The sequence below is a fragment of the Astatotilapia calliptera genome, chromosome 17 (assembly GCF_900246225.1).
Source record: "Astatotilapia calliptera chromosome 17, fAstCal1.2, whole genome shotgun sequence".
NCBI classification, from domain to species: Eukaryota; Metazoa; Chordata; class Actinopteri; order Cichliformes; family Cichlidae; genus Astatotilapia; species Astatotilapia calliptera.
The window spans coordinates 15,263,342-15,290,128 of record NC_039318.1 but is presented as its reverse complement, the minus strand read 5'-3'; the positions used below and the strand labels follow the sequence as shown (position 1 = coordinate 15,290,128).

The 26,787-nt window shown below is 39.7% G+C and overlaps 2 protein-coding genes and 1 pseudogene across 3 annotated transcripts; 2 read left to right on the top strand and 1 right to left on the bottom strand.

Moving 5' to 3' along the window:
- Positions 1-20,432, bottom strand: LOC113009334 (kelch-like protein 10). 2 transcript variants are annotated; one of them, XM_026147567.1, is made up of 5 exons: positions 20,410-20,432; positions 4,386-4,869; positions 3,344-3,955; positions 2,279-2,428; positions 1-873 (listed from the first exon to the last, which is right to left on the bottom strand). In XM_026147567.1, the coding sequence occupies exons 2-5, from the start codon at positions 4,800-4,802 to the stop codon at positions 511-513; spliced, it is 1,542 nt and encodes a 513-aa protein (XP_026003352.1). In that variant the 5' UTR covers positions 4,803-4,869; positions 20,410-20,432; the 3' UTR covers positions 1-510. The 2 variants fall into 2 exon arrangements, with proteins under 2 accessions (XP_026003352.1, XP_026003351.1); XM_026147566.1 differs by lacking the exon at positions 20,410-20,432 and adding an exon at positions 10,904-11,400.
- Positions 16,988-24,645, top strand: LOC113009488 (CAD protein-like; the record flags this gene model as incomplete). The annotated part of the gene is made up of 14 exons (XM_026147798.1): positions 16,988-17,359; positions 17,451-17,672; positions 17,766-17,954; positions 18,485-18,609; positions 19,229-19,353; positions 21,121-21,233; positions 21,880-21,993; positions 22,077-22,162; positions 22,326-22,377; positions 22,432-22,599; positions 22,706-22,888; positions 23,628-23,732; positions 24,174-24,422; positions 24,534-24,645. Coding segments are annotated over 14 exons (2,199 nt in total), but the record flags the coding sequence as incomplete, so codon positions are not given.
- LOC113009335 (CAD protein-like) lies at positions 20,992-22,439 on the top strand (annotated as a pseudogene).
- Positions 24,646-26,787: the final 2,142 nt, after the last annotated feature.

Sequence of the window (26,787 nt, the reverse complement as noted above, 5' to 3'; positions counted from 1 at the left end):
GTTTCACATAAGAGAAAAAATGGTGTGAAGCGACACAGTATATTTGTGTGATATTTGGCTAAAGATTCATAAATTGTCAGCTAGTGCTCCAAAAAGACCTATGGATACATCCTTACTCAAACCTATAGACTGTTACCAGACAGAACCGCAGCTGAAATAACAAGGGGGAGTGAAAACTTCCCTTTATTCTTATTGTGTTTACCTAGCAAGAGTTGAAAAGTCCGACATGCGGCTTATTGTGATCTAGTCACCCTGTGTGCATGTCTGGTGTGGCTACTCAGCAGCCATACATTACAGGGAATGAAAAAATCTTTTCAATTTGTTATTGTTGCAATTGCATTCTCTTAATAAAACCCAGTATCTACAGTGCAGACTCTCCTACTGAAAGTTTTTGAGATACCTACAAAAAATGTCCAGTTCACCAGCAGTTTAATGCTCTAAAGATTTATTTCAGTCCTTCATGTTGGAGTCTCAGATGTTAACACATGGCAGCACTGCACTTTAAAGATGTTACGTGGAGTCTGCTGACTCCATTGCTTCTTCTGGCACATTTGCAAGTGGCAGGACGTCACGAGGAAAGATGTACTCAGTCATGTTGCAAAGTCCGGACACCACACAGCAACTCAAGGCGCTGCGGAAAACCTCCATTTTGCACGCCTCATACCACTCATTGGTTAAAGCGTCGTAGTACTCAACTTTCGAAGTGTTGAAGAAGTCGAGGAAACCCCCGACGACAAAGAGGCGATCGTCAATTACCTCAATGCCAAAGTTGCTGCGGGGGGTCAGCATAGAGGACACGAGGTTCCACGTATTGGAATGTGGGTTGTAAGCCTCAGCGGTGCGCAGACGATTGTTTCCATCGAAGCCACCAACCTAAAAGTAAATACGTGGGTCAAATGATTGAATGTAAGTGTAACCAGCTTCACCGTACCCCTGTAAGAAAATGTACCTGCTATATGTCTTTAGCTGTTTTTGCACAGATACTCCAGAAAATGACTGAAGAATTAAGTTGCAATACTGTCCAAAGTTTCCCTTAATATGTAGCAGATACAAGGAGATTGTTTACCTTAGGTGTGATCTGACTACTTGAAATACTCTGATTGGTTTAGGGTTTTACCTGGATAAAGCGAACAGCTACCTGACATATTCTCATGCTGTTATATGGAGTTTACACATAAAAGTTGTTTAAAAAAGGCCCATTAATGTCCCAGTATTTGCATCCTCACAGGCCCACATTTGTTGGGAATGTCTAGAAAAGATCAGGGTGCAGTGGTGTGTGAAAATGACTTCTGAATTAAAAGGAGAAAGTAAAATAAAGTAGAAGCCAGCTGTTGAGGAAGTCTGTATGAGACCTTTTTTCACTCAAGCCTCAACTACAGCTATTAAAGCACTGTTGTCTATCACACCACGCTATTATCAACAAAGATAAATAGCCCTCGACAAAAAGTATTTGTGTTTTCAGTATAAATGTCTTCACAGCTCTTTTGCCTTTAGTCCAAAAAGGAACATTGAGTTCCAGTCCTTTCTTCCTATAACAGATTAAAGTAGCCCTGACAGGCCTTGGGGCCTAAAAGCCTGATCAAAGACCCTAAGGTCAGCACCAGGGTAAGGTCACTGCATTCTGCTGATAATAACTTTTCCTTTATTTGAATAGAGACTTAGTCTGAATAGAAAATAAATACTAAACGGTAGCTAGCTAAATAAAGAAAGAAGTGTGTCTCAGAAGGTGAGACTAAAATCTTTGCTTTTTACCAAAGGGTGCAGCTGCAAAACAACTAAATAAGTGGTTTTAAGGCAAATAGCAAGATAAAATTTACAGCTAAAATGCCTACCGTCCCCAGAGGATGAGTTCTAATCACTTGGCTTATTCCCTCATTTTTCTAAAGGTGTTGCAGGATGAGTTTGAAATTGTCTCTAACATATGTCCTCTATGGAACGATGAGGATGACAATGTTGGTTTTGAACAAGTATTTCTGTTGTACTGAGTGAAATGTGAAATCATGAGTGAAATCATTAAAGACACAACATTTTGGTAATGGGGAACATGAAAAGAAAAATGAGGCAGAAACATCATTAATCGGTTAAATTAATACATAGAATGAGTAAGAATGCCTTCTCTGAACCTGTGGTCAGGATAGGAATCTGATCATTGATAAATACAAAACAAAGTTAGCAAAATTCTGTGTCAGCCAAATCTGTGTTAAGCCTTGCTGATCAAAGAACATTACAGATTTGATTTGTATGTTACGTGAGTGTCAGCACTACTTTGTGGTCTTACTGCAAAGACATGATCCGCATATGCAATGACACCTATCCCGCTGCGGCGGCTGTTCATGGGACTGATCATCGTCCACTGGTTGCTCTCTGGGTTGTAATATTCAGCTGTCTGCAGAAACTCGTTGCCATTGAATCCACCACAAATGTAAATCTGAAAACAAAAAAGGGACATTAAATATCTTTACATTTCTTAGATTTCAGTTGGAAACAATGTTACCTGTAAGTGAAATGTTTCCACATCATTTGTGAAGTAAGACCGATACTCAGTACCCAAGTGTCCAACTGAACAAAACAAATGTGTAATAACAAATGTGTGTGTTTTACAATTACCTGTCATAAAAACATGTTTATGCACCCAACTTTTACCTGAGTATGTGGGACTTCTTTCAGTCAGAAAGCCAGAAATGAATCAAACATAACATTCAATCAATAAGGCTAATTTTTCTGTTCAGGAATGCAGATAAATAATTGTAATCTGGGATCTTAATATAATAAAATAATGATGTGTTTTACAATTTTTTTAATATCTGTTATATTTTAGTTGACAAGTCAACTCAAATAAAGTACTGTACATAAATGCAAAGATGCACTTGTGATCAGTTAGAAACAAAATAGATATATATTAGTATATTTTTCAACTTTTTAAACTATACTTTTAAATTTGAAAACATGAACACAGAAACCAGTTTGTGACCTATCTTGCGCCTCGCTTCACTGTAAAAATGTGTATTCCCTGACTGGTTGGCAAGTGGTTGCTGGAGGTTGATGGCTGTCACTACCGTGAAATTGTAACCAGGAAGGTGTTGCACCACAAGCCTCCTTGTGTTTCCTTTGGTCGTAAGCAGACTGTTGAGGTTTGCATGGAGTACTCTGACTTGTCTGCAAATACTCACAAACTATTTGCTGTAGAAATCTGTAGAGTCTTTCATACAATCACTGCCTAACCAGCTGAGGAGTACACATTTTTCCCTAGCAACTGGTTGTTACCAAAGGTTGCTGACAGGTCTCTAGGCCTGTGTGCCTGAGACCCTACTCTATTTCTCTGCTACTCTTTTACTTCACCCACCCGGTTGTTAAGTGTTGTGCAGCTGGCGTCGCTCCTCTGTTCGTGCATCGGTGCAATAAGACTCCACTGGTTGATTTCAGGTTGATAGCACTCTGCACTGCTGAGTTGTACATGCCCGTCGAAGCCTCCCAGGGCATAGATGAACCCATTCAACACAGTCACACTCACATAGCAGCGGCAGGAGTGCATGGGCCCCACCTTACAGGAGCGAGTGGTCAGGTCAAACCTACAGACGCTGGTGAAATGCTCCACCCTGTCGAAGCCACCAATGAAGTAGACGTACCCGTTGAGGAAGGCGGCTCCATGATAAGCACGAGGAAACTCGAGGTTGTTCGTTACGTTGACCCAGCGGTTAGCCCTGCAATCGTAGGCCTCGATGCCGTTAGTTGGATTACCACCACTCCACCCCCCAATGGCCAGCAGGATGGAATGAGGCAGGCGGGGACGAACAAGAGGGTGACACAAGCCAGACATGAAGGGTCTGCTTCCTAGACCATGTATGTCTAAGATGGCATTACTTATCATGGACAGGCACTCAGAATTGGCCCCCACCAGCTCACTAGACAGCACATTGTCCTTTAGGTAGTCTGACGTCATCAATCCCAGTCGGACCTACAGAGAGATGACAGAAGAGAATATGACTTGGAGAATAGAAAAAACACTGAATTTCAACTACATCAGTTTTAGTAAACTCAAGCTTCTTTAGGATAATGCTCCTAATGTTGTTTAATTTTCTTATTGATAGCAAGAGAGCGACCAAAGTCAGACACCATTAGCCTTTTCGTCAGCAGGGACAGTTTTTAGTCATAGCCCTAGCAACTATACTTAATAAATATAATTTATTCTATAGCATGTGTGTAGAGATCTGATACGGTTTTAATGCTCTTGAAGAGAATTTCTTAAATGTGGTTTGGCTACAGCTGAAAAGAGCAACATCTTGAGATATTAAAGCATCCTTACACCCAGATGGAACGACTCAATCTATGACTTAAATGCTGAAGATTTAAGTCCAAACTAAATGTAGTAATGAAAGTTTATAGACCTTGGGCAACAGAGCGGTGAGGTGTTGTTTCCGTTCTGCAGGTACATGGCTAATCCACTTTGTAAGCGCTTCATACACAGTGGTCTCCAACTGCACATTGAGGTCGTCTCTATCAAGGATGTCAGCAAGTTCCTCCACAGTTAGCTGCAGGAACTCCTCCTCAAGAACAACCTGCTCAAAGTTACTGATGATGTAGTGGTAGGCCTTGGCGCGTAGTTCGGGTGATAAGCATACTTTTGTGAACTGCCAAATGCCAACGCAGTTCTCTGGGCACAGTTGCTCCCAGAGGAAGTCAGAGCAGAGTTTCACAATGTCCATTGCATTGAGTTGATCAGCTGCCATGAGAAGTTCCACTACATTTTCCTCCGTTATGGAAACTGAGCCGGTGTATGCAAAGTTAATGATGAGTTCCATCATCTCAGGAGACAAGCCAGGTATGTTGAAGACCTGTTTGTCTGGGTTGCTCCAGCGGATGAAAAGAGCCCTGAGGGTAGAGATGGAGACAGAGTAGAGAATATTAAACGGTGTGGAGGCAACAAGATAATAAACTATGTCATGCACAAGTAAGATAAATATATAAAATCTGTTGACAGGAATGGAAATGATTTCCTAATTACATGTGTTACTATGTGATTACTGTGATAGTCTTGTAATGTCTAGTCCATATTGCCATAGAGTATATAACTCCAAAACAGAGTTTGTACATGTTTAGTGCGCTTGATTGTTGGGTTTTCAATGTCTTTATTACATTGGCAGCATGTTTATGAAGCTATTGCCAAACACAATGCAGTCCCACACCATGACAGAGCCTCCACCGTGCTTTAAAGTTAACTCTAAACACTCACTGTTGTACCTCTATGACAAATATTGAAATCAACTCCATAGGGCCAGTTTACCCTGATATTTAGTCTAGTTATTGCGTAATTTGGCATACCTCAGTCTGTTTCCTTTCCTTATGGAAGTTCCAGTGCATGTTGCTTAATTACAGTCTCTGTTTCCCTTCCACAACCATTTCTTTTCTTTTTTTTTCTTAACATTTATTTATTGGTTTTAACAGGTTTTACATGAACCATGAAACCATTTCTGATGAGGTTTCATGATAAGTAGATGGATTAAATGGTCTTGTGTCATGAATTTGCTGCATTCTTTCTTTTTTCTTAAGGACATGACTTTCAGATACTGTTCATTTGCTGTAGAACATTACTTTTTTTTAATACGTGCTACTCCTTGTTTTGCCTCTGTCAGTGTGCCCCAGGGCAGCTGTGGCTACAACGTAGCTTGCCATTGCCAGTGTGTGAATGTGTGTGTGAATAGGTGAATGACTGAATGTAGTGTAAAGCGCTTTGGGGTCCTTAGGGACTGAGTAAAGCGCTATACAAATGCAGACCATTTACCATTTGTCTTTAAAATTGATTCTTCACCCTAAGTATGCGTTATGTGTAGAAACAATAATGGTTCATCCTTTGAGTTTTAGTGTCCTTTTTATGCTTGAATGATTCATATATCAGCGTTAAATGGCTTAACAAACAAATAAACAAATGAACAAAAACAAAACCATTCCTCGGGTACAAGCACTGGACTAAAAAGGGTGAAAAATGTCCAAACGAAACCTTTATAAGTCTTCAAAAAAACACGTTGAGAACTATTGCTCAAGTGGACTTTTAAAAAATCATCTGTTTCAAAGCAAAATATAAAAAAATGAGAGGCAACTCAAAACTTTTGCTCAGCGTATAACTGTATAACACAGTTCAACCTTTTTAGTATCAGGAAGTCTGGTGTGTCTTACTGTCTCAATAACAGTGGGGAAGATATTAATGTAACTTAATAAAACACTTCAATTAGACTTCACACAATCACCAAGTGATTCACAGTGCTTTTTAAATGGCACATTTACTGAAGTGGAATCTGGAGCTCTGTGAAGGTAATGATGAAATCTGCAAATGTTTGCATTATGTTTTGGGTGTATCTGTCAGTTGACCGTGACAAAGTCTTTCTATTTGGTAATTTATTTCAACATGTGAACAATATACAAGTACATTTAGAAAAGAAATAAGAGAGAAAAAAAATACTATACAAATTACATACAAAAAAAACATTCTGATTAATTTACATGTTGAAAGGGAGTGGGAAGAAGTATACACTTATTTAATCCCACCCCTTTGCCATAAATTATCAGTGAATATTTAGTCAGCTTCCTTACTGATATAATTTGTAATAAAAATAGTGAACAGATTTCTGATATACTATAATATCACATCATGAATTTTTTGTTTGTTTGTTTGTTTTTAAATAGAGACATTCACTTAATTTAAATATTTTCCTTTTCTTTATAGATCGAGAAGATCATATTTTTATAACTCTTTTTGAACAGTTTTATGTTTGGACATTGCTTTAATTCCATATTCAGTTTGTTCCATAGTTTCACTCCATGAACAGAAACACAAAAGCCTTTTCTTGTAGTACGTACCTTCATTGTTTTGAAGTTACAAAAACCCCTTAAATTATAACTTCCTTCTTTCAAAAAAAAACATACTCTGAATATTACCTGGCAGTTCATTATTTTTTGCTTTGAATAGAATTTGTGCTGTTTGGAATTTCACTATATCGTCAATTTTCAATATTTCAGACTGCAAAAATAGTGAGTTTGTATGTTCCCTATAACCTGCATTGTGGATGATTCGAATTGCTTTTTTTTGAAGAGTAAAAAGGGAATGTAATGTGGTTTTATAGTTATTGCCCCAGACCTCTGCACAATAGCTTAAGTATGGTGAAACCAGTGAACAGTAGAGAATATGAAGTGATGTTCTGTCGAATACCTGTTTTGCCTTGTTTAGTACTGCAATGCTTCGTGATACTTTGGAATGAATATATCTTACGTGAGCTCTCCAGTTAAGTTTTTCATCTATTATTACCCCCAGAAATTTATTTTCACTGACTCTTTCAATATCAACACCATTTATTTGAATCTTTGCATTTGTATTTAAACTACTATTTCCAAATAACATCAGTTTAGATTTATTCAAATTTAATGATAATTTGTTTTTATCAAGCCAGAACTTCACTTTACTTATTTCATTAGTCATATCCTCCAATAAATTCTGCAGATCATCACCAGAGCAAAAAATGTTTGTATCGTCAGCAAAGAGAACCATTTTTAATACTTTGGACACTTTACAGATGTCGTTAATGTACAAGTTGAAGAATTTTGGACCCAAAACTGACCCTTGGGGTACACCACAAGCAATGTCCATACCATTTATTTTCACAAACTGCTTTCTGTCACTTAAATAACTCCGGACCCAATCTAAAACTACCCCTCTGACACCATAACGTTCCAGTTTTCTTATTAATATATCATGATCTATAGTGTCAAATGCCTTTGTCAAGTCTATGAATAACCCAGCCACATATTGCTTTTTGTCTATGGAATTTGTGATGTATTCTATTGAATCTAATAGTGCCGATGATGTTGATCTGCTTGATCTGAATCCGTACTGACTCTCAGTGAGTAGTTTATGTTTATCTATAAATTTTTCCAGTCTGTTTTTAAACAGTTTTTCAAGAACTTTTGAGAATTGAGGTAGTAAAGAGACAGGCCTGTAGTTTGTGAAATGGTGTTTGTTTCCAGATTTGTATAGAGGTATAACTTTTGCTATTTTCATTCTGTCTGGAAATCGACCAGTTTGAAATGATAAATTACAGATGTATGTAAATGGTTTTATAATAGCCTCAATGACTCTTTTAACCACTATCATATCAATATCATTACAATCCAAAGATTTGTGATTTTTACATTTTTTGACAATTTCAAGAACTTCATTTTCATCAACGGCTGTGAGAAACATAGAATATGGATTTCTGTCAATCAGTGTATCGGGTTTTTCCTGTGCTTTCCCAGGATGAGTGATTGTTCTTGCTAAATTTGGTCCAGCAGTTACAAAGAATTCATTGAGACTATTTGCCACAACATCCATATTGTATTCTTCATGGTCATTACAAATGAAATACTTGGGATAGTTCTTTTGTCCAGTCCCACATTTTATAACACTGTTCAGGATTTCCCATAATCTTTTATTATTATTTCTATTTATATCTAATTGCTTCTTATAGTATTCCTTTTTACTAAATCTAAGTATATTAGTTAACCTATTTTTATATCTTTTGTATCTGATTTCAGCATCTTTAGTTCTCGTTCTTAAGAACTCTCTGTATAGAGCATTTTTCTTTATACATGCATTTTGCAGACCTTTTGTTATCCATGGACAGTCCATATATTTCTGTTTCCTACTATATTGCTTTATTGGACAGTTGGTATTGTACAGTAATGTAAATATTCTAAGGAATTTATTATAAGCACTATTAACGTCCTGTTCCTGATATACTTCACCCCAGTTTTCCTTCAATAAATCTTTTTTAAATGCATTCATTCTTTCTTCTGTTCTTACTCATCTGTACTCTTTTTTACTGTCCATTTTATTGATCTTGTAATTCCTATCATAGATTGTAAAAATTGGAAGATGGTCACTTATGTCGTTAATCAGGAGTCCACTTACAGTCTTATTTTCAATGTCATTTGCAAAAATGTTGTCTATGAGAGTTGCACAATGTGATGTAATCCTGGTAGGTCTAGTAATTTTAGGGAATAGGTTCATACAGTGCATTGTGTTTATAAATTCCTCAGTGGTTTTATGTTTATTTGGGTTTAGCAAATCAATATTGAAGTCTCCACAAATGAAAACTTTTTTGCGAGCTATTTCAATAAATGTTTCTTCTATCCAGTCTTTAAATGTCTCAATACTACTACCTGGAGCTCTGTATATACAGCTAATGATTACATTTTTACTTTTTTCTTTACAAATTTCAACTGTAATACATTCTAGTACATTATCAATCACCATCGTCATCTTTTCCACCACATTAAATTTCAAGGATTTGTCCACATACAAGGCCACTCCTCCTCCTCCTTTGTTTCGCCTAGTTATAAATGTGAATTCATAACCCTCCAGTTCAAAGTCTGTTCCTTTTTCCATATTGATCCAAGTTTCTGATAAGGCAATGACACTAAATGGATGTGAAAACTGGTTAAGATATTCTTTGATATGACTAAAATTAGCATAGAGACTTCTACAGTTAAAGTGGATAATTGATAATTTATTCTCAGTTTTAATCCTCTGATTGTAGTCTTTATTTGTATAGTAGCAGCAATTGTTATTGTTAGATGAGAAAAAGTTGTTGTCTGGATCTATTTCATATTCCAAGTCATGTGTATTGTGATCCATATAGTTAAATGTTTTCAGTTCCAATTGATCATATTCTGCAACTGTCTGACTGATGCAGCTGATTCTTCCAGATGTATCTGAGTTCTTCCTTCCAGTGTGTGTCATAAGTGAGTGTGTGGTTGTCTGTTACCTTGTTTGCCGTCCAGATCGTGTTGCTCACTGATATTTTTCGAGATCCGCCATATTTTTAATGGTCAGAACTTTGGCTTCCTCTGGTGATCCGTTTAGTTTAATGAATATTTTGCAGTTCGTCGTCCAAGTGCCTTGGATTTTTCCCAGCTTCTTAAGGTGTCGCGCTTTTTTGGCTATTTCAGCGTTGTGTTTGGTTAGATGTTCATTGATAAAGACATTAGATCCTTTTAATTTTCTTCCTTGTTTCAGCAGCGTAATCTTGTGCTTTCGATTTACAAACCTTAATATAATAGCCGGTATGTTGCCGTTCCTCCTGGGAAGAGGGTGGCATGCTTCGACAGAGTTACAGTCCAGGGCAATCCCTTTGGACCGCAGGAAAGCAGCCACCTGTTGTTCCGTGGAGCTAATGTCAAGCTCTCCAGGTTCCTCATTGCTGTCAGCGGTCACCGCCTGAGTGTATGACCGGGGTTTAATATGGACCCAGTGATGATGACGTCGTTTATCCTGGAGTATTGTTCCAGGTCAGCGACCTTACTTTCCAGGTATGCAATCTTTTTATCTTTTTCGGCATTTTGGATGCGGAGCTTTACCTCCTCCACAATTTCAATGATATTTTTCTGCTGCAACCTGATAGTAGAAATTTCCTCCATTATGAAGTCAAGGGACTTTTTAATGTCCTCGACTTCCTCAGCTGTCGGTGTCCTCTTCGGCCCCATTTTATCTGGTTACCCTGGTAGCAGCTCAGCTGATTCCTCAGTCAGCCGTTAGCCTGGTAACGTGTTGGCTAGCCTGCAATTACCTCGTTAACTCCGTTAGTCCAGTCCAATATCCTGTATCAAAGTCGTAATCCAGACAGGGTTGTACCAAAAGTTCCAACAATTTGAGTAGTCTTTGCTCCAGAAATTGATGGCCAAATTTCAAAAATCCACAGGACACGATCAAAACACAACTTTCAAACAAATGGCAAACAGGAAGTTAAAACAAAAGTTTTATGATTCAACCCGTTCCTTTTTGTTGGCACTGTTTCACAGACTAAGTACATGAATTACATTTTTCACAGGTATAAACCAGTCAACTGTCCTTCACATTATCAGGTAAGCAACTCACCTGAAGTACGGCGTACAGTTACACAGGATGACCCTGTGGACCGGAAATTCAACATCCTCCACTTTGATGATTGCATCACAAAATTGTCCCTCCGAACGGAGTTCATTATACACTGAGCTCGACTTGTATGGCGGCTGGCCTTCTTCACTCATCTTGAGTTTTGTGACTGTTTTTCTTAGTTTTTTGTCTGAAGTTTGTCTTGAAGTGTTCAGATCACAAAATCAAACCTAACTGTGGAATTTGGGGAATGGAGCCTATGACATCATCATGACTTGGCAACAGTTGCCCCATAGAATTGTTTTGAAATGTATATTTACATTTTTTAATGAACCTTTTCATTGCATAAAAGCTTTGTTTTGATTTGATTTGGATTTAAGAAATTGCATATGAGCCTCACAGATAGCATACAGCATTCTGTATGTTTGCCTCACAGAGTTCAAATAGTAAAATAAGCACTTCAAAACACTCTTACGAATGGACTACAATATCATATTTAGCTCATATTCAACGTTAATAGGACGTTTTTTTTCAGATTTTTCTGCATTTTATTGTTTCGTGTGTTGGCTCTATTATTACTGAGGTTCCAGTTGTTGGGGACGTGCTGTACTGGACTCCGTTATGTTGAAATAACAGTTCCCAACAAAAATGCAATCCAGTTTATCTCCCCAGGAAACTACAAACACACAAATAAACATTTGTAACCATCAGTTTTTACCCACGTTTTAATACACAATGCTGTAACATGAACAGAGTCAAAGTATTGTGGATTAGTGATGGTCCTGTTTTTATGCATGCTAGGTCATTGGCACAATTCTTTGTGGACACTACATTATATCCCCTGTACTTTCCTTACTACACAAGCCAAAATATTTGTTATTAAACATATGAGTCTAAAAATACATGACAGTGCCAAACACAGATATTACAAAGTGTGATTTATGGTTAAGCTGTTTTCTTGGGTTGTATAAGACTTTTATCTAGTTGGAAAAATGGGCTCCTGCACTTTACTGATGTACAATAGTAGTAAGAAAGAAAGAAACAAACAAACAAACAAAACACAGGTTTGTGATCTAAATAGATTTTTATAGAGCCACAATATATGATATACGCACTGCATGTATAGTGCAAGACTGTTAATGATGGTGCATGACAGTGTTACCACAGACAGGTGCAAGCAGTCACCTGTCTGAGCACAGACTGCACGCACGTCCAACTCTGTTGCTGAGCAATTGCTCAAAGATATAATATATACGACTAAAAGCAGGTTGTATATGACAAGCCTGGTTTGATGCAGATGTAGAGGATTGTATGAAAACATCGTCCTAAAATAAAAAAAATATATAATGGAATGAGTTTGATTTAGAGTGTTTATAAAATGAAGGGGAGGAGCAGGAACAATCCCGGGACAGGTTTGTCTGCTTGCAATAAGAAAAATGTAAGAAATGTTTACAGTAAATTCATAAATCAATCAATTCAGCATCAGAATAAAGATTACACCACCATGGATGGAGGATGTTCCTATGAACAGCTTTGCACATCACTGTCTACACATTGGTTTACCTCCATAAGGTGTTGTGTTACTGGTGTTACTTCATACTTCATGATGTGCAGGTTGGGGGATCAGATGTCCCTCTATAAGGGGGACTGCACAGCATTTTTATGCTTTCCCCCCTCTCCCACATCTTGAACCAATGTCCCACATTTTACAGGCTCTGCAGGACATCCACCTTTCTAAACACTGGATAGAGTTATTTTTCAGTTTCACATAAGAGAAAAAATGGTGTGAAGCGACACAGTATATTTGTGTGATATTTGGCTAAAGATTCATAAATTGTCAGCTAGTGCTCCAAAAAGACCTATGGATACATCCTTACTCAAACCTATAGACTGTTACCAGACAGAACCGCAGCTGAAATAACAAGGGGGAGTGAAAACTTCCCTTTATTCTTATTGTGTTTACCTAGCAAGAGTTGAAAAGTCCGACATGCGGCTTATTGTGATCTAGTCACCCTGTGTGCATGTCTGGTGTGGCTACTCAGCAGCCATACATTACAGGGAATGAAAAAATCTTTTCAATTTGTTATTGTTGCAATTGCATTCTCTTAATAAAACCCAGTATCTACAGTGCAGACTCTGCTACTGAAAGTTTTTGAGATACCTACAAAAAATGTCCAGTTCACCAGCAGTTTAATGCTCTAAAGATTTATTTCAGTCCTTCATGTTGGAGTCTCAGATGTTAACACATGGCAGCACTGCACTTTAAAGATGTTACGTGGACTCTGCTGACTCCATTGCTTCTTCTGGCACATTTGCAAGTGGCAGGACGTCACGAGGAAATTGTCGGGTCTGCTTATGAACCTCTGCGCACAGCGTCTACAAATCGGGGCTGTAAGAAGTCACATCATCTTTACACAAAACTGCAAGCTGTCATCTGTGAGGCGCGAGCGGTGTTTGTTTTTACCATAGTTCATGGTAGAGAATGGCTGCTCTGCTGAGTTTTGCTCTCTGTAGCCGTTTGAATGGCAAACTATACTGATTAGCGGCAGCATAGGCACACTTAAAATTTCTTCTGAAATTTTCGCTTTCTAGTAGGGCTGCCACGATTAGTCGACTAGTCACGATTACGTCGACTATCAGAATCGTCGACGACTGATTTAATAGTCGACGCGTCGTTTGAAGCTTTGTAAGATCACAAAAGACGCAGGAATAAGTAGTAGAATTTAAGAGTGTAATAACGGACTGAAACAGAAGATGGCAGCACTGCATGTACAAGGATGCCAGCTGCCGTTAAACCCCGAAGAAGAAGAAGTAGCTCTGTCCCAGAATTCATAGCGCTGCCCAGCTCAGTTTCCAACAATGGCGGCAGCTAGTTAGTTTTAATATTACTCTTATTATTCTTTCTGGGTCACAAAATAAACGTTTAACATATTTTCAGGCGAGAATGTAACTGTGTAAACCTCAAATATCTGCTCAGTTTATCAAGACACCACATATTTTCAAAAGTGCGCCGACGTTTTCAGAGACATCTGTTACCCACCAGCTTGATAGCTAGCTGGGGTAAGGTTCACTAGATCCGTGTAGAACAGCGAACACCCGGCACATCGTTTTCAAACCCCCGCGGTCTTTTGCTACTCAGGTTAAACATGATATATAAGTCACTTAGATAACCTAAAAAATGTTATTGTTTGGCTTTTTTCAGTGTTTTATTTGATCCGGAGTAATTCGGTTTGGCTGAGATTAAAGTTATAGATTTTACATATCTGAATAAACGTCAAACAGAAAACTGATTAAACAGAAGTTTGAGATGGTCGAGAATTTACTCCAATGTCCTGTTAAATTTTAGGGAGCAAAGAGCAGACGACTTAATTTATTAAACCACTGAGAAAATTTTCAAATTTATTAAAAGTCTAATCTATCATCTTGTCTTTATTTTTAGTTAGCACATACTTTAAACACTTCAAGCAGTAAACTAATTATAGTTATATAAGAGCAGATGAATGCTGGTGCAATAAGCTGTACGTTTTACGTCCAATGGATGATGATCTGATTAGTCGACTAATCGCAAAAATAATTGATGACTAGTCGACTATGAAAATAATCGTTTGTGGCAGCCCTACTACAGACAATAATCAAGTTTACATGAAAAACTATATTTTTCTATCTCCAAAGTTGATTCTGTTCATCTGGACGTAGCGTTTTGTGGGAGAAACGTTTCGTCACTCATCCAAGTGACTTCTTCAGTCTCAGCTGACTGCAGGGTTCTCCAAATCTTATAAACAGTACATTTGTATAATGACTGAAACCAGCCCCCTGAAGGAACAATGGGCTGGGAGGTCAGTTCCTTAATCATAATTACGAAAATTCTCATGACCGTTGATCAACAACCACTGACCAAAACCCATTGATCAAAGACCACAGATCAATGGCCATGAGTACCATTCACAGAGAGTTGGGGAATGGCTGAAATCACAGCATTGTAAGATGGCGAAAGATGTACCCTTAGGCCCCCTCCTCGATTCAGAGATGGTCTTTCCCTTTTCACGTAAATGGCCTCCTTGACTCCGCGCTCAAACCAGCGTTCCTCTCTGTCCAGGATGTGTACATCCTCATCATTGAAAGAGTGTCCACTGGCCTGTAGGTGTAAATAGACCGCAGAGTCCTGGCGAGACGAGGTAGCTCTTCTGTGTTGTGCCGTCCGCTCCGCCAGAGGTTGTTTGGTTTCCCCGATGTATAAATCCTGGCAATCCTCCTGGCACTTAACAGCGTACACTATTTTACTCTGTTTGTGTCGGGGGACCCGATCCTTGGGGTGGACCAATTTTTGGCGCAGCGTGTTTTGGGGTTTAAAAGCCACAGAGACCTGGGCCCTATTTCAGGAAACCGGTTTAGAAAACTCAGAGTGAAAAACGATACTCAGGGTTGAGTAACCCCGAACTGTCCAACTCGGAATATTCGGTTTCAGAAAGGCTGATAACAATTAGTTCAATCAATGCGGAGTTGCTTTAACCCCAAGTTAAGCGCGCGCACGAGAATACGTAAAGCCCTGATTAGTGGAGCACAGATTAAGCGAGTCACCATGGAGACGGAGGGAAAGAAGGCGCGGTCAATGTATCTTACAGCGCTTGAGGCCGAAATTCTGATGGCAGCATATGCCGATAACATGCAAATTTTGCGGGAAAAAAGTATTACAGCCTCAGCTGTAAAAGAAAGGGAGCATGCATGGCAAAACATAGCCGACAGAGTCAATGCGTGAGTGTTAATTTAAACATTGATGTGACCCAACAGGCCCCAAACGTTCCTGGCAGCAAGTAAAAATGAAATATAAAAATATAGTCCAAACAGGTAAGGTGTAATTGTATTATGAGCCATAGTGCTTGGTCTGTTTGTCCCATGTAAATCAATTGCAGTTAGAGGCTACATTAATTTTCTTTCTGTAAGCACTTATTGAAATTATCTGAGCACATTACAAGTACATATTTGCTTACTCTGTATGCTCAAATGTGACCTGTTATAGCCAACAGAAAAAAAGCGGAGGCCCGAAAAACAGGTGGGGGTTAGCTTCACAGAGTGTGTCGTCATAGTGACTCACTCAGGATTAATCTAAACTCGCTTTGTGAAACCGAAAAGCCAGAGTTTTCGTTAAATCAGGGTATACTTACTCAGAGTTTGCACTAAACCGGCTTCCTGAAATAGGGCCCAGACCTCCAAAGATCTGGCTGACAAAGTCTACTTTCTGCCGATTACAGCAGAGTACATCACTCAGGTATGGATTCACTCTGTTGCAACTCTGTGACTGATGAAAGAAGAGAAACTGTGGACACAGTGAAATTTGTAGGTCAACTGTTTTTTGTTTGTTTGTTTTTTCGGATCAGTCAGTATTGACCCCAGATTGTGTTTGTCTAAAAGACTGAGGGGTCTCACATAATCACAGCCCACCACAGAACACAGAGCAGTTCTGCACAGGTGTGTTTGTAGCTTTGGTGACTGTTGAAGGTAGTTCAGTCTTCTTTTGTGTCTGTATTGTAGGATTTGGGGCAGTGGGTTCTAGGACAACCTTTATTTTTATTTCTTTACTGTGGATAAGATACACTTTTACGTGGTCCATCACTTTGTTTGGTTGAACACTTGAATGCAGCACTAGCAAAGCAAAGGCAAAACATGAGCTTTGTGTTACAGCCCTTAAATCCGTGGCTCCATTGGAAGTCATCATGTAAGATAAAGGTTGGTGCTGGTGGACTAAAGAGAGCTCGTTGCTCCACTCTGGTTTTTATATAGATGCAATATAGTGACAACAGCCAGTAATTAATTAGTAAGAGAGGAAAAATAAGAGTGCAGATTAATAATGATAATGAAAAGAAACAAGTTTGAGGACAAATATTCCCTCAGATTTTTACCTTCTTTGCCCAGGTTTATTTAATGTAGTTTGTTATTATTTTTATTTTTAAATTTCAGTGTTCATAATACGTTTCTGTAAAAATGTGCTGGCTCAAAGATATAAAAATCCCCGCTCAGCTTTCTACCTGCATCCATCATACGGCAGTATAGAGTGGAAACGAAGAGGCTAATAAAAAAAGTAAAAGATGACTTAAGCTGCTTTTAGTTCAGTTGCAGACTTCCAAATGTCTTGGACGGGATGAAATTCCCAGTGTGAAATCCACAGAGCTGTTTGTCTCATTTTCATGTGTTGTGAGTGCTTCGTGTCATTACATCTTGTTGTTACAGGTGATAAAAAATGAGCGCCCGGACGGCGTCCTGCTGACTTTTGGAGGTCAGACTGCTCTGAACTGCGGTGTAGAGATGACCAAGCTGGGCGTTCTGGAGAAATATAAAGTGCAGGTTCTGGGAACTCCTGTTTCCTCCATTGAGATGACCGAAGACAGGAAAATCTTTGTGGAGAAAATGGAAGAGATCAATGAGCATGTAGCTCCCAGTGAAGCAGCTCTGTCGGTGGAACAGGTGAGGAGACGTGTTCGCTTATAAATTAATAGCTTCTGGATTGTTTTTTGCCCCAGTGAAGTCTAAATTTATCTGATTAACTCTGCTGTAGGCGGTGGCGGCTGCTGAGCGTCTTGGCTACCCCGTCTTGGTTCGTTCAGCGTTCGCTCTCGGAGGCCTCTGCTCCGGTTTTGCCAACAACAGAGAGGAGCTGACCTCTCTGGTAACGGCAGCATTCGCTCACACCTCTCAGGTGCTGGTGGACAAATCCCTGAAAGGCTGGAAGGAGATTGAGTATGAGGTGGTCCGGGACGCCTATGACAACTGTGTGACTGTGAGTAAAAGGAGACCAGAGAACAAACAGCTTATACTCACTAAAAAAAAAACTGAGGGCGATTTAAAGTGGCTGTTGTTTCCTTTTGTTTAGGTGTGTAATATGGAGAACATCGACCCACTGGGTATCCACACTGGGGAATCCATTGTAGTGGCTCCCAGTCAGACGCTTAATGACCGCGAGTACAACATGCTGAGAAACACGGCCATTAAAGTCATCAGACATCTCGGCATCGTGGGAGAGTGTAACATCCAGTACGCTCTTAACCCCGAATCTGAACAGGTAAGCATATATGTGAAGACCTGGGTGATGAAAAGCACAAATAGGACTGTGTTCACCTATAAAGTGGATCTGTTTTTCATTTCCTTATTTTAAAGCCAGTGACATGCTGTAATGAATAGTACAGAAAGTGTAGGTATATTGAAATAAGCATGGGTGGTAACATGACTTTAAGTATATACAGTTTATATGGCTATAGGATGTACAAAGTGTGCGGCTGGATCTGCAGATAATGTAACAGCCAGGTATGTCAACGGCTTACATTTACTGTTTTGGCTCCAAAACAAGGTTGTAAAAAGTCTTTGCTATGTAAATTCTAGTTCAATAAGTTTTAAAAGAAAATTGTTTTAGGTATCAATGTGACCAAGTTCATTTCATACAAACCAGGAATAGATTTGTATGAATAGGCTTTATGTATCAGAACAGGCCTTTAAACAGGTCTTGTGTGCATGGGGAGCTGGTATTCCTGCTCCTGGTCTAATTCCCGTAATGTGTGTGATTGAATTGTATCTTCTATGTATAATGTGTTGCAGTACTACATCATTGAGGTGAATGCCCGCCTGTCACGGAGCTCTGCTCTGGCCAGTAAAGCGACTGGTTATCCTTTGGCCTACGTAGCAGCTAAACTTGGTCTGGGGATCCCGCTGCCACAGCTCAAGTACGTCTCTCAGCTTAAGAACGGCGGATAATGATCTAACAGGGGCATCGCTGCTTTTAAAGAATGATGGCATCCAACAAAGACGTTCCAGTATTCTGCTAAACTGAACATTTTTTAAAAGTGGGGTTTAAAGTATTCAAGCTTAAAATCAATTTTTCTATATTAAACGACCAAAAAACAATTGTGATGCATAGATGCCTGTAAAGTAAGGCAGCACAGACTCGCTGCCTTCACTGCATGTGGACCTGTTGTGCTTACCCTGAATAGTCACCCCCACAGTGTCACACCGACCCAGGAAACATGTAGCTAGTCAATCATTACACTTGAAGACATCTGATCATTGAAATTCAATCATTTTTTTTTAGTATAAACGTTTTCACAATTTTTCATCAGCAAAGAAATTTGGAAATGTTGGTGACAAGATGATATTCATCACCTGCACAGCTGGCAGTTTGGTTAATTTGAAGTTATTGTTTTGACAAAACTGCTTTGAGCAGTTGCAGCATAAGCATTGTAGTTTTTTTTTTTTTTTGGCATAAATGTCTTAACTGTAAAGCGCCTTTAAATTAAGTGATTCACCCATGAAAAATATTTGCACTGCGTCTGTATTTTTGTCCAGAAACTCAGTGACAAACTCGACGACGGCAAACTTTGAGCCGAGTTTGGATTACTGTGTGGTGAAGGTGCCTCGCTGGGATCTCAGCAAGTTCCTCAGGGTTTCCACTAGAGATGGCACGATACCACTTTTTTATGTCCGATACCGATACCGATATCATAAATTTGGATATCTGCCGATACCGATATGAATCCGATATAGTGTTTTTTAATCAACAAAACTGTTTTTTAAAATATCTTGCTGCATTTTGCAAGTCTGCAAGTTCATACTCAAGTTTAAAACAACAACTACACTAAAGCTATTCTGTTATACCTGTATACAAAAAAAATATTTCATAGTTCAGCAATACTGATCAATCTAATAAACTTAGACCTACACCATCCTCCCTATTCTGGTATTTTAAAGAGTACTTAGCGTAAATATTAAGCAACCTAACTAATAGGGTTCCAACTCCCAGCAACAACAAAAATAAATAAATAAAAAATAGGGAACCACCCCTCACGCTCCACCTCATGATGCTTAATCAACGTAATCAACCTTAATTTGATGCAGTGTGAAAAAAAATGCACAGAAATCAATTATTTTTCAAGAAATATTAAATAGATTCAACATCTTTCTTCAACAAAATTGCAGACTGCACAGATGGTACCTTCCCAAAGGAAAATGTACTATAGCTTACTAGGGTATATATATTAGACTTAATAGTCACTATATACAGTAATTGACTTCTATTCATTTTACATCAAATTAAAACTTTGGGTGTCAGATAATTATTTATTAAAAGCTAGACATTTTAAATGAGAATAAGAAAGAAAAGTATGTCTTTGTGCCCCCTTTTCCCAGTTAATGCCCTATCGGCCCCCCTGGCTAAACTTTGCTAGATCCGCCCCTGCACAGTTACCAGCCGTCAGCTACGTAGAAAAAGATCCTGGTGTAGAAAGTAATATTAAATAAATTCTAACAACAGCTTATCAAGCTTAAACGTGCTGCTGTTGTTCAGCCGCTGGTTTGCTCTTTCTGGCGCAAAGTGGACCAAAAACAAACAAGAGAGACGGACTCACAACAGAAAAGCCGATCAGCTGATCATTAGCAGTTTCAGATTGAAGTAGCAGCCGGAGAGCGAGAGGCAGTCGCTAGTTAAGCTTAACTGGGAATGCTTTACAAACATTCAGAGATGGACTTACACACTTGCTTTACTTCTCTCGGGGATAACTTTGTCGGAGATGAAATGCCAGGTTGCTAGCGAAGCTCCACATGCTATCCAGACCAACGACAGGTCCCGCATGCCACAGCCGCTCTATCACGTGATGCATACTGCTCCGACGTTCTGAGGCGAGTTACGGCGTGTTGCAAGTTTTGTGAGGTGCTTTCGTGATATTTAATGGATCGGATTACATTTTTTATTTTTCTCCGATATCCGATCCAGTAATTTAGGTCAGTATCGGACCGATACCGATACGTAATATCGGATCGGTCCATCTCTAGTTTCCACCAAGATAGGCAGCTCCATGAAGAGTGTTGGTAAGAGGCAAAAGCGAGCTTGGAACAAAAATATGTTGTAACAAATTGTAAATAGGTAGTAGATTTAGTACTGTTAGTATTCCAGAACATTTTAAAAATACTTAGTTTGGTCTCAGTAAAGCTAACAATAAATTCAGATGGTCATTTTTTGCACCTACTATGTTTTTTTTCTTTCTTTTTTTATTCTTATTTATTTATTTTTTCTGCACTGCTATCACAGCAGATTTCTCCATGAGGGCATTAAAGTTTTACTCTACTGCTTTATTTCACAGTTTGATTATAAAGTTAACCTTTACCAGTGCGGGCAGAGAAGCCAGTAAGTCAGGTGCTTATTATGGATATTGTGCTCAGTGCTAGAACCTTTTCTTCAACAGCGGAGGTGATGGCTATTGGTCGTAGCTTTGAGGAAGCCTTCCAGAAAGCTCTGAGGATGGTGGATGAGAACTGTGTTGGCTTTGACCACACCATCAAGCCTGTCTCTGAAAAGGTAACCTCCCATAGCTGAAGTCCAGGTTAAATGGTTGTACTGGTTAAAAAATGCCTTGCTGCTGCACGACCTGTTCACTGCAGTGTCAGCAAATACTTTATCTCAGGTTGAAAGATTTTTAACCATTTTCAGCCAACCATGCAATGATATGATGATTCATATTTGGTCAGAACACAACATTGGTGCTTTTGCTATGCAATGCCATCGGCTTTTAAGGATGAGTGATGGTGCAGCACATTAAAGCATGTTGATCTGTTTTACTACACCTCTATTAGGATGGTGACCCTATAAATGATTGTGATAAGGACATTTTAAAAGGTCAAAACTGTATTGTTCTGTCTTAACGGGACCAGTAGATGGTGCCAGATCTCCCCTGAGCTATCTACTACTGTAATGCTTCCTGCTTCTGGGTTTTTTGAAGAATGTTTCATTGCATGCTGTTAATCATGTTCTGCTACTATGTGTGTGGCTGATTTATTTTTATTTATTTATTTATTTTGAGAAAATAAGCCCAAATGTCTGAGCTGATGCTCATGGCTGGCAAATAACTAGCAGCACTTTACTTCACAGTTAGTATGTTGTGCTCCCTCTGCTTACCAGGAGTTGCAGACTCCTACAGATAAGCGTATCTTTGTGCTGGCGGCAGCATTCAAAGCTGGCTACACTGTGGAAAAGCTGTATGACCAAAATCGACCGCTGGTTCCTGCACAAGATGAAGAACATCGCCGACCACGAGCTGCTGCTGGAGACCTACAATCAGGTAAGGCCGATAAGACGTAACATGAAAAAACTAAGAGCTGTTCGAAATGGATTAAGATGCTGGATTAATTTCCTTCCGTCCAGGATGAGAGCTCCATGCCTCCAGAGGTGATGCTTAAGGCCAAGCAGCTGGGCTTCTCAGACAAGCAGATAGCACTGGCTGTACAGAGGTGGGTAGGAAAGGAAATAATCACTGTCTTATTTTAACTTAATGGTAACTTTCTCTGTGATTAGGGTATTATCAGCATGAAATGTTATTTTAGATAAAGTGCTTTTAAAGAATCCAAACTAAGGTTTGTCCTCTATCACTAAATCCACGTTTCCCTCTAACAGCACAGAGCTGGCCGTCAGAAAGCTGCGTCACGATTGGTCCATCCTGCCAGTGGTGAAGCAGATTGACACAGTGGCGGCTGAATGACCGCTGTGTTTTTTCTCTCAGGATGACCAGCTCAAAGTGATCGAGTGCAACGTCCGAGTTTCTCGCTCGTTCCCCTTTGTGTCCAAGACACTGGGAGTGGACTTGGTGGCTCTGGCTACCCAGTACATTATCGGGGAGGACGTGGAGCCAGTGGGCCTGATGAAAGGGAAAGGGATTGTGGGAGTCAAGGTAAGTAGTGTGAAAGCAATCATAAATATTTCCCTTCATGTTAAATCACTTTTGTCTTCTCATCTGACTGAGCATCACGGATTGCTTTCAACCAAATGTCCTCCAGGTCCCTCAGTTTTCTTTCTCTCGGCTGGCCGGAGCTGATGTGGTGCTCGGGGTGGAGATGACCAGCACTGGAGAAGTAGCTTGTTTTGGGGAGAACCAGTACGAGGCTTACCTCAAAGCCATGCTCTCCACAGGCTTCAAGATCCCCAAGAAGAACATCCTGCTCTCCATCGGCAGCTATAAGGTACTTAAAGGTTTCGACTGACAAAAACACAACAGATAGGGATCCAGATGTGAACAGTGAGTTCAGCTCACAAGTGATGCAGCTGGAAGTACGAATGATGCATTTTAGTGGCACATTAAAGTCTAGTCACAACTGTGGGTTATGTTTGGCAGATGTTTTTGTGGCTGATCAGTCACATGGGAATAAACAACAGATTTTATGCATCTGCTACTTTTTTAACGAGAAAAGCAACAAACCTTGATTATTTGTTTTTGCAGCAGCTGTTGATGATTCCACCAACAGCTGATAACTGTAAATATTATCACCATGAGACCAGATGTAGTTAAACTCGATCAAAACCATCTCAGCAACACAAATGGAATAAAAATCATCGAACCACATTTTTTTCTGCGGCGTTGAAATATTATGATCTGTTTGCCTGAATATAGAAAATATAAAAACTAGATTAAGGGGTGACCGTGGTTCAGGGAAGTCTAAAGATATGAATGCTGGGTTAAAAAAACAGCAAATGGAACTGTATGAAAAGGCCATCGATGTCAGATAAGATGAGCTGAAACTGAAACTGTCTGTCTACCACAATAGATTTAAGAAGTTTAAAAGTGATCTGATTTTAAGGAGCATCTGGAGAGTGTTCCGGTTGTGTGAAGCATAGTAAACGAAATAGATTTTTCCAGCTTTCAGCACTGATGTTATGATTTTATGGTTTATCCAAACTATTTGCATTGACTTGTGTTTGCAGAACAAGAGTGAGCTGCTGCCCACCGTGCAGGCCCTGGAGTCTTTGGGATATGACCTGTATGCCAGCATGGGCACGGCTGACTTCTACACAGAGCATGGAGTCAAGGTAATTCTTTTAACACAGGCTTCGTTTTTTGGAGTAACAAACTTTATTTAAATCAAAATCGACTTATTTTGTAGTGGCACATCTGTGAGTGACTCATGAATATGGTCGTGTTTATGTGTATTTGTTTTTAAATGCTTTAATCCTGGTAACCCTTTACATCTTTATCATTCCTCTTGAATTGCACATTAAACCAAAGATTCCAGATGAGCAGCACTTATACATGGATACAATGTAACTGTAAAAAATGTTTTATTTTGCTAGAGCTTTTGAAAAACAGCAGAAATTTATTTCGAAATGTCATTGCTCATAGTTGTGGCGTTCACTTAAGTACTTTAATAACACTCTATTTTAAGTATTAATCTATGACAGGATGAAATCAGGATAGAAACTTTAAGACTCTTTAAGATATTGTCTTTAAGTTTGTTTTGTCTCCTTGTACAGGTGACTGCAATCGATTGGCCGTTTGAGGAGTACGATAGCGATGAATGTGCCACCAAAGAGAAGCAGCGCAGCATCATGAACTACCTGGAGGAGAACCACTTCGACCTTGTCATTAACCTCTCCATGAGGAACAGCGGAGGTCGAAGGCTCTCCTCCTTTGTCACCAAAGGCTACAGGACCAGGCGTATGGCTATCGACTACTCTGTCCCGCTCATCATCGATATCAAGTGCACCAAGCTCTTTGTTCAGGTACGCGATCTGTTTTTTGGGGGAGGAATTGTTTGTTTTTTGTTTTGTTAGGATGTTTTGTGTGATGTGGTTCTATGGGAACATGATTAATAAAGAGTGACTCGTTTGCAGGCTCTTCGTCAGATTGGAAGGACTCCACCAGTGAAAACTCATATTGACAGCATGGCATCCCAGACACTCGTCCGTCTGCCCGGTGAGTGGTCGTAAACAGCAACAACAACACTAATGTCATCTTAGATGTTTGTTTCTGAAACAGGAATTCTTGAGTCTTTAAAGCAAAGTTGTTCAAAAACTGAGGTTCTTTAAACAGTAAATACTTCATCCTACTAAAAGCTTTACTAATTACTTGCACTAATAGTTCAGCTTTTCATTTTAATTCTTTTTCACATAGTACTGTTTTTTTCAGTTTTTTTCTAAATATTTGAATTCAAGCTATGCAGACAAACTAGTACAAAGATACCGGGTGAAGTATTTTGGTTTTTGATTGAATCACAGGTCTCCGGACCGTGCTCTCTCGGGCTCCGTGCTTATGTGTTTAAAAATCTCTTAAACCATATTAAAATTGTTTAGTTAAACTTGTGCTTTTGTAACGTTCAGTATGGCCGGAAATACAGGCTGCATGCCTTGGGGCAAAACTTTATTTCGATTTATATGCATTTGTAGATTTAGAATAAAACTCATACTCAGAAAAAAACTCTCGCGATCCCCGCAGCCCCCTTAACCTAATCCTTAGAAACATAAGCAGGGAAAACTCCTTAAAAACTCCTCCGCGATTTCCCCAAAAACCCTAGAATAACTTGTTAGCTACCCTCTATTCCCAAAAGCCTTATAATCCAAAACAGGGGGAAAACTCCTTAGTCTTTTTTCTTCAAAAACTTCCCTCTTACTAGCAACCTCTAAAATTCAACGCACAGTCTAAGTTCTACCTCGCTCTTAATCGCCGACCCTTCCAGAGCAGAGCACAATTTTTTCCTCCTTGTTCGTTCCCCGCTCTGCTCCTAAATGCGCTGCTTACATCGTTTGAAAATTTTCCGCCAGAGACCAACTCCCCCTCACTTCGCCCCCTGCCAATCACATAACAAATCGCACAGCTCCCTTCGCACCCCGGTTAGCCAATCGGCTCCAGGTCTGATTTTACGATCTCCCGCTGAGGTTAAGACTGCCGTCGAGCTCCCAGAAGACCTCTGACTTGAGACGTATCAACAACTGGCGCCGCTCAGACTGCTTGCGGGCTCGCAACAGCCACGAAAACAGGGATCGACAACAACTGCCTTCGCATGCCCTATGTGCAAATCAGTCGGTAAGTGTTAATCTTCCCCCGTCTAACTACATTTTCGCATTTTCCTTTTTACCATTCTCTCAAAAGCTTTTTCATCTTCAAAAACCATGCAAAATAGCTTCTGTAACACTTGGAATACACTTTTTAAAAATATAAATAAGCTCGCCTCTAACACTCAGAGCTAAAAAGTGCGTTTGTACACTAAACTGTAGCAGCGATCATGTCCTCATCAGGTACCTCATTTTTCTCACTCTTGTTCATATAATGTTTATATTTTACTGTTTTTCCCCGCTTGTAAATACTCGTTGTTATTTCTTTTCAGACTCTGAGATAAGCGAGCTCAATTCCTCTCTTTTTGGTTCTCTCGATCGAGTTGGTAGGTTTGGTTTGGTTCATTCTTCTCCTCTCTCTTAACAGCTAATTGTACGAGAAAAACAAAACATTTACCCTCTTTTTCATTTTTATCAAACTTTCTAGATATCTCAGACTTGGACAGCTTTATTTTTTTCGAGTTCGCCGAATTCTTCTCCACCAGTGCTTGAGCGATCCACAGGCAAGAATATTCGTCTTTCAACACAGGACAGACTGCATCTGCTCTCTATGCTAGATCGCCCCGCTTCATCCGGCCCCAGTTCCATCCCCGTCGGAGCTTGTTCTCTCCAGCGACCCTCTGGGAAAAACTTGCGCCTGGCCGCCGGGGACAGGCAAAACTCGCTCTCCGATCTCACTCCGGATGCTCCGGCCAATCGGAGCCCCAGAAACGCTTCTTCTTCTCCGCCATCACACACACGAAATGCACCGCGCCTGCCTTTGAGACCCAATCACGGTCAGTCTCTCTAGGTTCTCGCTTTTTCTCATTTTATAAAAACTATCCCTTTTCTATTTAACTTTACTAACTGTTTGTATCTTACCCTCAAATTCTCAGGGCATCTCAGAAGGAGGAATAGCAGGACCGGTAGGATCGCAAGGACAACGAGGACAACGAGGACAAGGCGAACACGCACACGAAGGCAGCTCGCTTCAATTGCTCTTCGTGCGGTATCTCTGTTCGCTGAATTAGTTCAGCTCATCTTATAAAAAGTTTGT

What these genes read in the sequence shown, in the direction of transcription:
- LOC113009334 (XM_026147566.1), bottom strand. Translation starts at nt 11,055, where the DNA reads ATGAGTGAAGAAGGCCAGCCGCCATACAAGTCGAGCTCAGTGTATAAT. An exon ending in AACTGTACGCCGTACTTCAG is followed by an intron (nt 4,870 to 10,903) that starts GTGAGTTGCTTA and finishes CTCTACCCTCAG; the next exon opens with GGCTCTTTTCATCCGCTGGA. An exon ending in ATGCGGATCATGTCTTTGCA is followed by an intron (nt 874 to 2,278) that starts GTAAGACCACAA and finishes ATTTACTTTTAG; the next exon opens with GTTGGTGGCTTCGATGGAAA.